This window comes from Trichomycterus rosablanca, chromosome 2 (genome assembly GCF_030014385.1).
Source record: "Trichomycterus rosablanca isolate fTriRos1 chromosome 2, fTriRos1.hap1, whole genome shotgun sequence".
Lineage (NCBI taxonomy): Eukaryota > Metazoa > Chordata > Actinopteri > Siluriformes > Trichomycteridae > Trichomycterus > Trichomycterus rosablanca.
Window position 1 is genome coordinate 50,274,225 of NC_085989.1, and position 14,881 is coordinate 50,289,105.

Here is a 14,881-nt window from a genome sequence, read left to right on the forward strand (position 1 = left end):
TAGGCAGTCATCCGGCCCATACAGTGCCCTGCGTTACTCCCTGCTGGAGACACGGTACACTATAGAAAGTGTTTGCCTGATAGGAAGTCAATGTGAATGCGTAGCGCACTACATAGAGTGTGTGAGTCATTATGTTTACATATTACTGTGTCAAAAAGACTTCCTACCTAATTCCCATGATCCCAGCACTAATATATGGAGCAGGTGACTGAATGTGAAGTGGATCGATATGAGACAAATGGAGCATTGTACTGGGTGTAAAAGTCGTTCTTTTATACTCTTTGTTGTGTCTTCATATAGCCGTAAGTGTTTAATCTGGAGCACCTTATTGTTGGAGATGAATATTAAGATTTTAAATATACACCGATTAGGCATAACATTAAAACCAGATCCTTGTTTCTGTCCATTTTATCAGCTCTACTTACCATATAGAAGCACTTTGCAGTTCTACAATTACGGACTGTAGTCCATCTGTTTCTCTACATGCTTTTTAGCCCTCTTTCACCCCCCACAGGACCACCACAAAGCAGGTATTATTTAGGTGGTGGATCATTCTCAGCACTGCAGTGACACTGACATGGTGGTGGTATGTTAGTGTGTGTTGTGCTGGTATGAGTGGAACAGACACAGCAATGCTGCTGGAATTTTTAAACACCTTACTGTCACTGCTGGACTGAGAATAGTCCACCAACCAAAAACATTCAGCCAACAGCGCCCCGTGGGCAGCATCCTGTGACCACTGATGAAGGTCTAGAAGATGACCGACTCAAACAGCAGCAATAAATAGATGAGCCATCGTCTCTGACTTTACATCTACAAGGTGGACCAACTAGGTAGGAGTGTCTAATAGAGTGGACACGGTATTTAAAAACTCCAGCAGCGCTGCTGTGTCTAATCCAGCACAACACACACTAACACACCACCACCATGTCAGTGTCACTGCAGTGCTGAGAATGATCCACCACCTACCACCTGCTCTGTGGTGGTCCTGTGGGGGTCCTGACCATTGAAGAACAGCATGAAAGGGGGCTAACAAAGCATGTAGAGAAACAGATGGACTACAGTCAGTAATTGTAGAACTACAAAGTGCTTCTATATGGTAAGTGGAGCTGATAAAATGGACAGTGTGTGTAGAAACCAGGAGGTGGTTTTAATGTTATGGCTGATCGTTGTGTATAGACTGGAGTCCATGTTCGTGGTTCGGGTCAGCCAAACAGCCACTGGTAAACCCTCTCGGTTCCAGGGGCGCCGTACAATGGCTGACCCTACGCTCCGACCCTCCAAGTCTTAGATAGTTTGTGTCCGTCTACTTATGGTGCTGGACTTTTTGACCCGTTAAGCTGAGCGTACCATTTTGCAACGTATACACTTCAGTTCCTGCAGAGTTCTTGTTCCTAACGTCATTTTCTATTTAACTTCCTCTACCTAAACGTTAAGCCTATTCTAGAGATATCTGTGTCTATATAAGCTCTTATAGTACTAGAATAAATAAAGGCATCTCAAACCTCATCTCTTGTCTGAGTGCTTTCCCTGCTTGGGATTCACAGAGTTCTTCCTCTCCTGATCGACGTCTAAAGAAGAGACGTCTGTTTAGTGACTTTAGGCTCCACCTAACACTGGGCTATGTGAACAAAAGAAATTCATTGTACTGTACACAAGTAAATGTGTATATGACAAATAAAGGGGGCAGTTGTAGCCTAGTGGTTAAGGTGCTGGACTAGTAATCAAGAGATCGTTGCTTCAAGCCACACCACTTTAAGGTTGCCATTGTTGGGCCCTTGAGCAAGGCCCTTAACCCTCAATTGCTTAGACAAAATACTGGATAAAAGCATCTCCTAAATGCTGTAAATGTAAAGGTGTCCTATTCTGGTGGGTAGTGGTAGCTTGGTGGTTTAGGTACTGGACTAGTAATTATAAGGTTGCTCGCTTAAAGGACTGTAGCCTAGTGGTCAAGGTACTGATCAAAAGGTCACCGGGTTGAAGCCCCACCACTGCAAGGTTGCCACTGTTGGGCCCTAACCCGCAATTGCTTTGACAATATACTGTCACAGTTCTGTAAGTCACTTTGGGTAAAAGCAGGGTGACACAGCGGGGTATTCGACTAGCACACCAGCGCCGAGATTCTAAACTGCTGGGCGCCATCTAGCTGGCATAATTAGCAGTGCCTGCAGCAGACACATCTCTGCTAGGGCGGGATGACCGAACTATATGTGGGTAGGGTTTTCAAACGCTGTGTAAGGACCCTGACTGGCAGATAGAGATGCGCCTGCGCAGAGTGCATAGGTGAAAAAGGGTTCCGCTAAGGGCTGCGTGCGGGTCGGAGGAGGCGTGAGCTGCAATGTACCCACTTCAACTGCAATCATGGATCCACCAGCAGCGGAAGACAAACTGACTACACTAAATTGGGGAGAAAATGCAGAAATAAAATAGAAAAAAAATGTAAAGACGTCCTATTCTAGGTACTGGACTAGTAATTGAAAGGTTGCGTGCTTAAAGGACTGTAGCCTAGTGGTTAAGGTACTGGACTAGTAATCAAAAGGTCACTGGTTCAAGACCCACCACTGTCTGAGCAAAACTCTTAACCCTCAATTGCTTAGACAGTACACTGTCACATTACTGTAAGTCACTTTGGATGAAAGTGTCTGCCGAAAACGTAAACATTGCTGGTTCAAGTCTCACCACCGGTAAGTTGCCGATGTTGGTCCTTAATTGCTCAATTGAGTCTTTTTGGATAAAAGCTGCGAATGCAAAAGTCTGTCCAGTAGGGAGTCCGTCTGAACACACGGTGCGTTACGTAGGGTGTACCCTCCATCATTCGGCAGCCTATGTAGTGTATTGATTGTGTCAAAATGACAAATACTAATACACTGTATGAAGTAGGTGGTTGAATGTGAAGTGGATCAATATCAGACAGAGTGTAAAACGCTCTGTGGATAAAATGTTTCACACTGGGGTGTATTTGTAGCAGAACCAAGAGACTAATATCTAAAGACTGGTCGTTAATCCCTTCTACAAGACATACAGTGCGCTACATAGTATATAAATATATATGATGCTCCATGCTGTCCACTCCAACTGAGGATATAGTGCACTATGTGGGACGTATGGTCAGATTTGAACCCATTGTGCACTACATAGGTTAGTGAGGTCCTGCAGACCAGCCATGATCCCACGACTTTGGTGGTAGGTAGGTGGCTGAATTTGAAGTGGATCGATATTAGAGACGGCACGCTGGACGGACTGTAGAAGTCATGATTACGTACAGTAGAAGCCATTGTTACCGAGCCTATGTGGTGCAATTATAAGCCGACACACACTCAATTGTACACGCTGTGTGTGTGTGTGTCAATATAGGGTGATTGAACACACACTGGGACGCAAGACTAGCACATGCTTATACACGTACACACATACACACACATTGAAGAGAAGAACCGCATGAGATATGAGATATGAGCCTTCACATCTGGTTTGTTCAATCTGCACATGTGTATGTGGTAACGAGTGTAAAAACCACACACACACACACACACACACACACACACACACACACACACGCACAGGTCTACCTACCTGTCAGTAAAATCCAGAGTGGGGGAGGGGAGAGATGAAAGAAGAGAAAATCAGTTGGTCCGTGTCTCCTCCGAAATGCTCTGAGAGATGCTTAACGGGTGGACTGAGAGAGACAGAGTGGAAGGATGGGAAGAGAGACGATGAGAGTGTGTCAGGTCATGAGGAGGCTGGACAGATGGACTCATGGATGGACGGATGGATGAAGGATAAAAAGAGAGAAGCTCCCCGACTGTGACTCACAGACAGAAGAGACTGTAGAAGGGACAGACGGAGAAATAGACGAGGGACAGAGGGATGAGATGGAACGACAGAACACCTCCCAGTACGGCCATCAGGACAGAGGAGAAGAGACGGGCGTCCGTTCTGTGGTTCCTCACTCCGGATGGACGGGCGGCGGGAGAGAGGGACGAGGGGATCCTGCTACCCCTCCGCTCATCTGTCCACCTGCTCGCTCGCTCCGCCGTACACACTCGTTACTATACACACTCACGCGCATGCATAGGCACAGCTGGCCAGCTGCTGTACTGCTACCTGTTCGACCGAGACTGACACAACACACACACTCACACACACGTACACACACACGCTGCAACCCTCGCGCTCTACCTGGCGCTAACCGGTAACGCCTGCTCTCGCTCTCTCTCTCTCTCTCGCTGGAGGATGGATGGATGTAGGGAGGGAGGGAGCGAGCGAGGGATGACTACGGCTCCAGCAGTGCATTAGTATTCAGCAGGAGAAAGGAAAAGAGGAGCAGAGCGGAGGAGTGAATTATGGGTGGAATGAGGAGAAGGAATGTGGTTCCCTCTGCTGGCCTAACCCTGTCAGCTCACAGGACTAATGCATGTCTTGCACTTTGGGGTCAGTGTCTCCAAGTACTTTAGTTACCTCCTATCTTACCTCACAAAACATGTAGATTGCCCAAAATTGCCCCTAGGCCTGGGTGAGTAAGAGGTGAATGAGTGAGTAGGGGATTTCAGTCCTGTCATGTCACACTTTACAACTTTGAAGAAATACAGTCCAAGCAATTAAGAGTGGTGTGATGGGAACCTGTGACCTTCTGATTATAAGTCCAGTCCCTTTAGCAGATAGCTACCACTGCCCATACACTAGGCTCATGTCACGTCAACATTCAGCACTTGCTAGTACATTACACACCTGGTAATCCCAGATCATTTGCTATTGGTAGATTTTAGACAAGCCCAGTAGCAGCGGTCACACTGAGGGATTATTTTTCCCAATCTAGACCTTGGATGGATGATGGATGGACTGATGGATGAATGGATGGACTGATGGATGAATGGACTGATGGATGGATGGACTGATGGATGGATGGACTGATGGATGAATACATGGACTGATGGATGAATGGATGGACTGATGGATGAATGGACTGATGGATGGATGGACTGATGGATGAATAAATGGACTGATGGATGGATGGACTGATGGATGAATAAATGGACTGATGGATGAATGGACTGATGGATGAATGGACTGATGGATGGATGGACTGATGGATGTATGGACTGATGGATGAATAAATGGACTGATGGATGAATGGACTGATGGATGGATGGATGGACTGATGGATGGATGGATGGACTGATGGATGGATGGATGGATGGACTGATGGATGGATGGACTGATGGATGAATGGATGGATGGATGGATGGACTGATGGATGGATGGACTGATGGATGAATGGACTGATGGATGGATGGACTGATGGATGAATGGACTGATGGATGAATGGATGGATGGATGGATGGACTGATGGATGGATGGACTGATGGATGGACTGATGGATGGATGGATGGATGAATGGATGGACTGATGGATGAATGGACTGATGGATGGATGGACTGATGGATGAATGGATGAATGGATGGATGGATGGACTGATGGATGAATGGATGGATGGATGGACTGATGGATGGATGGATGGATATATGGACTGATGGATGGATAGACAGATGGATGGATGGACTGATGGATGAATGGATGGATGGATAAATGGATGGATGGACTGATGGATGGATGGACTGATGGATGAATGGACTGATGGATGGATGGATGGATGGATGGATAGACAGATGGATGGATGGACTGATGGATGAATGGATGGATGGATAAATGGATGGATGGACTGATGGATGGATGGATGGACTGATGGATGGACTGATGGATGGATGGATGGATGGACTGATGGATGGACTGATGGATGGATGGACTGATGGATGGATGGATGGATGGATGAATGGATGGATGGATGGACGGACTGATGGATGAATGGACTGATGGATGAATGGATGGATGGATGGATGGATGGATGGACTGATGGATGAATGGATGGATGGATGGACTGATGGATGGATGGATGGATGGATGGATGAATGGATGGACTGATAGATGAATGGACTGATGGATGGATGGACTGATGGATGGATGGATGGACTGATGGATGGATGGATGGATGGATGGATAGACAGATGGATGGATGGACTGATGGATGAATGGATGGATGGATAAATGGATGGATGGACTGATGGATGGATGGATGGACTGATGGATGGACTGATGGATGGATGGATGGATGGACTGATGGATGGACTGATGGATGGATGGACTGATGGATGGATGGATGGATGGATGAATGGATGGATGGATGGATGGACTGATGGATGAATGGATGGATGGATGCAGCAGATGCGGCTGTTACACAGACTATGAATTTAAATCCCAGTCTGCCTTTCCTCCCTCAGACATGGCCAGTTGTGTCTGTAGCACACACAGCTACAGGGGTTAAATTGCACAGTGGAATGACGACTTAAATAAAGAACTAAACTGCCTCATTACTGTGATACGCATTTGCTTAATTGTTACATTCGTTGTTAATTGACCTGTTTTACTTGTATTCAAATCAATCCAAATGGCCCTTCAATAAACAAGTGACCACAAATTATTTCAATTCAATTAGCAGTGCTACAGAACTGATAGAATACGGTTCTTTAAAGACATAAACTAGATTATCTTCCGGCTGTTTGTAAACAATGTGTCTGTGTTGCATGAATTCAGCCCATTCATTTAAGCAGCAATAAAGAAAAAAGCTCAGTGCATTAAGCCATTAGTATAGACGCTAAAGAACATTGATATTTTAGCCCAAATCTAAAACCGCTGTAGTAGCTGAGATACTATTTTAGCTGTTGGCTCAGGTAAACAGGTCCATGTCGCTAACCCAGTGCCTTTTACTGCTGAAGCAGCTTGTCTGTTTAGTCCGGGGGCAGGTGTAGCCTAGTGGTTAAGGTACTAGACTAGTAATTAAAAGCTTGCTGGTTCAAGCCCCACCACTGCCAGGTTGCCACTGTTGGGCTCCTGAGCAAGGCCCTAAACCCACAGTTGCTCAGATTGTACACTGTACTGTAAGTCGCTTTGGATAAAGACGTCTGCTAAATGCTGAAAATGTAGATGTAGCCCAAAAATATTTAATTAACATTTCTCCATTGTGAATTTATGTTAGAGAGTAATGGTTTGAAAATCATAACTCCTGAAAGTTCTGATTCATTTAATATGCCCACACTGATCAAAACAGTGCAGAGCTTTCATACTAAAATATTCATAACATTAATACAATTCGAGCTAAAATGGTAAAACAAATATACTGTAGATTCTAAGCTTTAAACACGTACATTGGGTGCATCCATGCAATCGATAGTTCGTCAGATACTCTGTTGAATAAAAGATGTGATTAGAAACCTGCCTGCGGCTCTGTGGAGTTTAATCGTTGCCTAAATGCACCTAATTAGCACAGCTCGATTCTGTTGATTTATATAAGGATTTGAACGTATTTATTCTGGCTGAAAGTCTTCAGCAGATCTTTGGTGATGGTTTTAAGGCAGGCTGCCAGTTCCCGTGTGGCTCACTGTATTGGTACTGACACATTAAACAGGCAAGCACCAAAGGCTTTTAGCTTGAGCCTGACAGCTGGAGCTAATCAATACTGCTTGATTTAGACACTGCAGATTAGGAGCGTTCTTAACACATTTGAGCAACCTACCTCCACAGTTTCTGTCTTACCTGTTCCAGTGAGCTGCAGCAAGCATCTCGGGTAACCAGGTAGCCGACAGACACCTGAGGAACTGCTGGAATAAGATTCCCAGTCCATGCTGATCATGAAGGCCTCTACAGTATCACACCCTGTAAAAGAGGAACCCACCAGTATATTAATACTGAACTGTTCTAAGACCAGGTTCATGTCTTCATCTTACCCATACACAGACTGAAATCCCACTCATGTTAATAAATCATTACATGCTAATGTTCCCTTTCTACAACCCCAAATCAGAAAAAGTTGGGACAGCATGGAAAATGCTAATAATAACAAAACACAGTTTCTTACATTTACTTTGACTTTATTTGATGTCAGACGGGATGAAGCTGAGATATTTCATGTTTTATCTGCTCAACTTCATTTCATTTATTAATAAACATCCATTCCTGCATTTCAGGCCTGCAACACATTCCAAAAAAAGTTGGGACAGGGGCAATTTAGGGCTAATAATGAGGTGAAAAAACTAAATAATGATGTGATTTTAAACAGGTGATTGTAATCATGGTTTGGTACAAAAGCAGCATCCAGGAAAGGCTGAGAGTCTCTGATGAGCAAAGAGGATCCAGTTTGTTCACAAATGTGTGAGAAGTGTTTAAAAACAATGAACATCAAAGAAAGATTGGAAGGAATTTGCATGTTCTCCCTCTACAGTGCAGAATATCATTAAACCATTCAAGGAATCAGGGGGAATTTCTGTGTGTAAAGGACAAGGGTGCAAGCTTAGGCTGAATGCTCGTGATCTTCCATCCCTCAGACGGCATCAAGAACCAGCACTCAGCAATAGCTGATAGAACCACATGGGTGAGGGATTAGTTTATCAAACCTTTATCAAGCTCTACAATACAGAGTTACTGCACAAATGATACTTAAAACTTTACTGTGCAAAAAAGAAGCCTATGTTAACCATGTCCAGACTGGCATCGACTTCTCTGGGCTCTGAGGCATCTAGGATGGACCATAACACAGTGGAAACTTGTATTGTGGTCAGATGAATCAGCATTCCGGGTCTTTTTTGGAGAAATGGACGCTGTATGCTCCGGACCAAAGACGAGAAGGACCGTCCATACTGTTATCAGCAGCAAGTCCAAAACATTTTTAAAGTGTGGTGAAAACGAACGGCAACATTACAAAGTGGTAAATGCTTTACTGTCTCAACTTTTTTTGGAATGTGTTGCAGGCCTGAAATGCAGGAATGGATGTTTATTAATAAATGAAATGAAGTTGAGCAGAAAAAACATGAAATATCTCAGGTTCATCCTGTCTGACATCAAGTCAAAGTCAATGTAAGAAATTCTGTTTTTATTATTATTTGCATTTTCCGTGCCGTCCCAACTTTTTCTGATTTGGGGTTGTAAAATCACAGTTATAATAGAATATGTTGACATGCTTGGCTAGTTAAGAGAGAAAATGAGGAGTGTGCTCCTGATTAAAACATAAATACGGTTGTGATTCAGTCACATACACAATCTGAAGTTGATTGTATTAGGAATTAATACAGCAATAAACCACAAGAACGATTTAAACAGTTCTCTTCAATATGACTAATTTATTGTCCTTGTTTTTATAATATGTAATTATAGTAATCAAAGTCGCTTGTGTATGATCTCATACAGGAAGAATATATATATAAAACATAAATGTAAATTAGTCTATACATTTAGTAATTTCCCAATTCCCTATTGATTTCTTGCTGCATACATGACACCTGCACTGGCTGAGCACATACCTGCTGGCCACTTATTTTCAACAGCCTAAGCTCATGCAGAGCAGTAATACATATAGAAGTAAAAGTATGCTCTCTGAATTTGCACCAATAATTGTGACAGCACATCAACCTGGCAGTAGGAGTTGCGATTCCAGTGCCAAAGAGGTGACTTCATATTCACCGGACCAGACCAGAGGTGCTGATAAGAATTAAACCCGGGTCTTAGCAGTGCTGAACTACTGTATTACACTGCTGTTAAATTAATGAGTTATCATTTACTGTAGATGTGAATGTCACAGTGGGGTATTATTGTGCAGTTGAGGAGAATAAATGTTGTAGGTGCTTTGGGAGGAGCATTGGTCTTAAACAGAGCATCATTATATTGGCTGTGTGTACAAGTGAATAATCTACAAGATTTACCCTCCTAATATCACAGTACTGTTTTACTGTCCAATCCAATCATCATTCAGTTTGTGAACTAATTAATAATTTAACCAGTGGTCAATAAAGTCATACAGGTTTGGTGAAAAAACATGATGTTATGAAATAAAACTGCACAGTTAATATTTTTTGTATCTCATACCTGCCCACAAGCAAACAGGACGGTGTATAGAACATAAAACTATTTATTTGGACTAGTGATCAAAACGTCGCTGGTCAGGTTGCCACTGTTGGGCCCTTGAACAAGGCCCTTGACCCTCAATTGCTTAGACCAGTGGTTCTCAAACTGTGGTACGCGTACCACTGGTGGTACGTGAAGCAGCACGAGGTGGTACGCCAGATAATCTCGGAAAAGTAATTACATGCACCGAAAAAAATAATAATAATAATAATAAATAAAAAATAACAAAATGTGTAAATTACTAATAAAATTCTTATAATTCTGTTTTAATAAAATCAGTTGAATTAAAACAAATCGTATTAAAACTAATGTGTTATTTAAAACATTCGGGGCTACGCAGACACTGTACTTCATTACGTCTATACTTCACGTTCGCGGTTTCCATCTGGAAATTTCCGAAACGTTATCAGTAAAGTTATCAGTAAAGTTATCAGTAGATCTCTCGCTTTTATCAGATCAGATCTGCGTTTGAAGCTCACTGATCTCGTTCCTGGCTGCTCCGCTAAACAGACGCATCCCATTAACTCACATGCCGATTCTATTGAACGGATCTTTGAAATGAACGAAAGGAGCCGAATCTTTTATTTCTGCACAATTCTTATCGGCTGTAATCCACCCATTCAGCTTCCATCAGTAAAGGGGAATTCATCGTAAATCGTAATAAAGGCTGTGTATTGTCGATATTCAAATCTTTCAGTATTGCGGAGAACGAGACACACACACACACACACACACACACACACACAGAGAGAGAGAGAGAGATAGTAGTATAATTACAAATAATTGAGAAATAAACTATGAACTTGTTTAATTCTGTTAAATCTGATTATTTCATTGTGCTTATGTTTTAAAGCAGAAACAAACACAGTCACATCTCTGTACAAGAGAGGATTTTTCTGAAACTTAATGAAATGCAACCACAGTCTGTCTCTTCTCTGTAGTGTTTTTGCCTTTTGAAATGAATCTTTCTCATTTAAGTGATGTTTGAATTAGGCCTACATTTAATGCAAATTTGATGTTAATATCGAGGGTGTCTTATAGTTTACCTAGTAGCGTGAAGTCACTTTTTGAACGGCTCCTTGAAAGGAACTGTATATATATATATATATACAGTATATATATATATATATATATATATATATATATATATATATATATATATTTATATATATATATATATATATATATATATATACACACACCTAATTAATGTGAGCCTTATGTGGTTCTGTGATGAGAAACATAGGTGGTACTTGGAAGTTTCGATTTGATAATGGGTGGTACTCGGTCTAAAAGGTTTGAGAACCACTGGCTTAGACTGTATACCATCACAGTACTGTAAGTCACTTTTGATAAAAACGTCTGCTAAATGTGAAATGCAGAATGTGGATTGGCTGCTCTAAATTGTGAGAAAGTGGATGGTTAAGTGTGTGATTTCACTTCTGATCATTTCTGATCTGCGCCATAAACCACCCATAGGGACCATGAACAGAATTAAGTGGTTTGTTGAATATTATTAAATAAATTAAAGATTTGATTAATCATGAATCCCAATTTGGAGATCGAGTCTCTTATCATCGATGCGCGCAGTGTTCGATTACATTGCCTAAAGTGCACATTCACAACCAATCATAATGCTATGCGTCTAAAATAGTTCCCAACCCCCTTATAATATCGAGAACTACTGGAAAACAAAAGTCATTTTCAATTTATTAAACACAATTCAATTTTAATTTTGATCCTCCAGATTAATCTCAGCTCTTATGGTGAGATGTAAAGCATTAGAAGGAGAATTTTATACCCGTGTGTGTAACCTTCATGTGTAGGAGCTGTTGAACGCTGCATTGGTGCACGTTGATCCAGCATGGCGACACTCAGCTCACCACTGCGGGTATGTCGGGGCATTTTAAAAGAACTGAGATATTTAAAAGGAGCTGAATATAAAAACACCATGGCTTATACCTACGTGATGGAGCAGTTCAGGAAAAACCAGGTAAGAAACCGAACTGTAGAGCAGAATGAGGAGAATCAGCATTGTTGTTGATGTAGCAGCTGGCCTTCATGACATTGAGAAGATAAACAACATCAAAACTCGGATATATGAACATATATAGATTATAAACTTAATTTAGCTGTACTTCTACATAAGGCATATAACTACATAACTCTCCAAGGGTTTACATGATGAGGGGTTTGGGGATGAGGAATCAGGGCTCCTGCAGAGGAAATAGGAGTTAATATAATATACAAACTATATTTTATTTAAATAAGAGACCAAACCACGAACGTGGCCAAACTTAAACTTATAACACACAATAGTAGTGACCTTATTTAGCTGAATTCTGCTTTCCTGCTGATTCAGCTTGAGTTTAATAGCAGACATCCCAAGTTGCAAAAACTCATTTCGGGGAGGTACCCCCGGACCTCGACCCCGACCCCCCAAGCCCAAAAATAAAAAATAAAAAAATAAAAAACTCTCGCTCACACCAAAGGATTATGGGTGATAACAGAACTTTTAGGAGCTGTTAACTGAGCTACTAAGCTAACTGTTCACATCACAAACACATTATTGTGTACTACATAGTGCACTACATAGTGTGAAAGATAATAGATTTATGTTCCCTACACAGTGCGCTAGATTGTATATCAGATAACGGATTTATGTTCCCTACATAGTGCACTACATAGTGTGAAAGATAATAGATTTATGTTCCCTACATAGTGCACTAGATTGTATATCAGATAACGGATTTATGTTCCCTATATAGTGCACTGGATTGTATATCAGATAACGGATTTATGTTCCCTACACAGTGCACTAGATTGTATATCAGATAACGGATTTATGTTCCCTACATAGTGCACTAGATTGTATATCAGATAACGGATTTATGTTCCCTACACAGTGCACTAGATTGTGTATCAGATAACGGATTTATGTTCCCTACACAGTGCACTAGATTGTGTATCAGATAACAGATTTATGTTCCCTACATAGTGCACTAGATTGTGTATCAGATAATGGATTTATGTTCCCTACATAGTGCACTAGATTGTGTATCAGATAACGGATTTATGTTCCCAACATAGTGCACTAGATTGTATATCAGATAACGGATTTATGTTCCCTACACAGTGCACTAGATTGTGTATCAGATAACGGATTTATGTTCCCTACACAGTGCACTAGATTGTGTATCAGATAACAGATTTATGTTCCCTACATAGTGCACTAGATTGTGTATCAGATAACGGATTTATGTTCCCAACATAGTGCACTAGATTGTATATCAAATAACGGATTTATGTTCCCAACATAGTGCACTAGATTGTATATCAAATAACGGATTTATGTTCCCTACATAGTGCACTAGATTGTATATCAGATAACGGATTTATGTTCCCTACACAGTGCACTAGATTGTATATCAGATAACGAATTTAATACGCGATCGGGAAAAAAGTCTGTGTCGCCTGGGTGCGCGTGTGTTTGTGTGTTTGCGTGTGCGCTCTTGGCCGCTAGTTCTAGATTCCGGGAGATTTTATCTGACTTGGGGGCATCAGGGAGCCGCTATATATATGCGTGAGACTCCCGGAACTTCCGGGACACTTGGGATGTTTGTAATAGCATAGTAATAGCATTTATTAATACTGTCAAAAGAATTGTATTACCTTGGTTGGTACTGTTTTATACCCACCATCCATCTGCTGTCTGATTGGTTCCGTTCCTTCCGAAATCTGTTAACACCTTAATATAAAACACTCAAAATATTTAATTAACAAGATAATTAGAAAATTAAATGGATTATACTTCAATAGGAGTGCTTATATTTACAAATTTTCTCTAAAAAATAATAATGAATCCTACTTTTTTGGCTTGTGTTACGTTATTAAGGTTGTTTAAGCAGCAGGTACACAAAATAATAAACTAAAACATTTGGAATATCCTAACCAGTTTTGAACTGGTTTAGCTTGTTGTTTAGCTGGTATCCCAGCCTGACCAGACTCAAACTCGAGGCTAAAGTATCAACAGGTTGAAGGAAATCAGATTGACTCTTGACTTTTGTTCCATGTTCTCCTGGTGAACTCTTTTCATTCAATAGTTTTGTTTTATTAGCTATTTTATTGGCTGTTGTTTTATTTTATGGGGTTTTTCCATATTGTTATTGGTCAGTTCACCATTGCAAAGAAGAATCTGTTCTTAATGACCTACTAGGTTAAATTAATGGTTGAATTAAATCTGTGTGTTTAGGTGACCAGTGAGCGACACTGCCGCGCTCAGAAGGAGGCGATTCATGCATCAGATTCATACCTGTGTCTGCTGGCATCCACACGCCAGCACCAAGAGCTTCACAATCTGTACCATGGCAAAGGAGAGCGCCTCCCGGAGGAAGTGGCAAGTTTGGTGGGGCTGAGATTACCCACACAGCCCGGTGGTAAAGGATGGGAGAAGTAGAAGGGGACTGGATTGAATTTAATTACTTTGATTCACTGTGTGTTCTGTGTTTAATATCAGGGTGTGTGTGAGCCGATTTCTGAATTTTGTTTTGTCATTAAATTAATAAATATGATTAAGTGATTTTGAGTTTGTCTCCTTGGCTCAGTTCTGTGATGTCCTCTACCGTTGATGGACAGGGCACAGACAAGTTAATACATGTGTACATAAATGGCACTCTTTTAACCCCTTCAGACCCCATTGTAACGGACATCACGTTTTCCTCTTTTTTTTAAGTTTTGTTGCGAATAACACCAATCCAGACCTGTTGTCCACCAGAATAGACATTTACCAGCCAATCAAACAACAGCTTAGTCCCTCCCACAGCATCAGGGAAAAAAATCAGTACACTTAAGTGAGGCTTGGCAGCACTCCAAT

The 14,881-nt window shown here is 41.5% G+C and overlaps 2 protein-coding genes across 2 annotated transcripts in view; one reads left to right on the forward strand and one right to left on the reverse strand.

Annotated features, from left to right (window-relative positions):
- LOC134334809 (glutamate receptor ionotropic, NMDA 2B-like) overlaps window positions 1-4,191 on the reverse strand; it is a 134,808-nt gene extending 130,617 nt beyond the window's left edge. Inside the window, exon 1 of the mRNA XM_063017276.1 lies at window positions 3,574-4,191. The gene's annotated coding sequence lies outside the window, so the exon portion shown is untranslated. The remainder of the gene's footprint in view (window positions 1-3,573) is intronic.
- Window positions 4,192-11,860: 7,669 nt separating this feature from the next.
- On the forward strand, window positions 11,861-14,587 carry fmc1 (formation of mitochondrial complex V assembly factor 1 homolog). The gene is made up of 2 exons (XM_062990917.1): window positions 11,861-12,001; window positions 14,261-14,587. Exons 1-2 carry the CDS (start codon window positions 11,873-11,875, stop codon window positions 14,462-14,464), a joined length of 333 nt encoding a protein of 110 aa, XP_062846987.1. The 5' UTR covers window positions 11,861-11,872; the 3' UTR covers window positions 14,465-14,587.
- Window positions 14,588-14,881: the final 294 nt, after the last annotated feature.

Bases quoted from the DNA above. Each gene is read 5' to 3' on its own strand.
- fmc1 (XM_062990917.1), top strand. From the start codon at position 11,873: ATGGCGACACTCAGCTCACCACTGCGGGTATGTCGGGGCATTTTAAAA. The intron at 12,002-14,260 runs GTAAGAAACCGA...CTGTGTGTTTAG, and splicing joins AGCAGTTCAGGAAAAACCAG to GTGACCAGTGAGCGACACTG.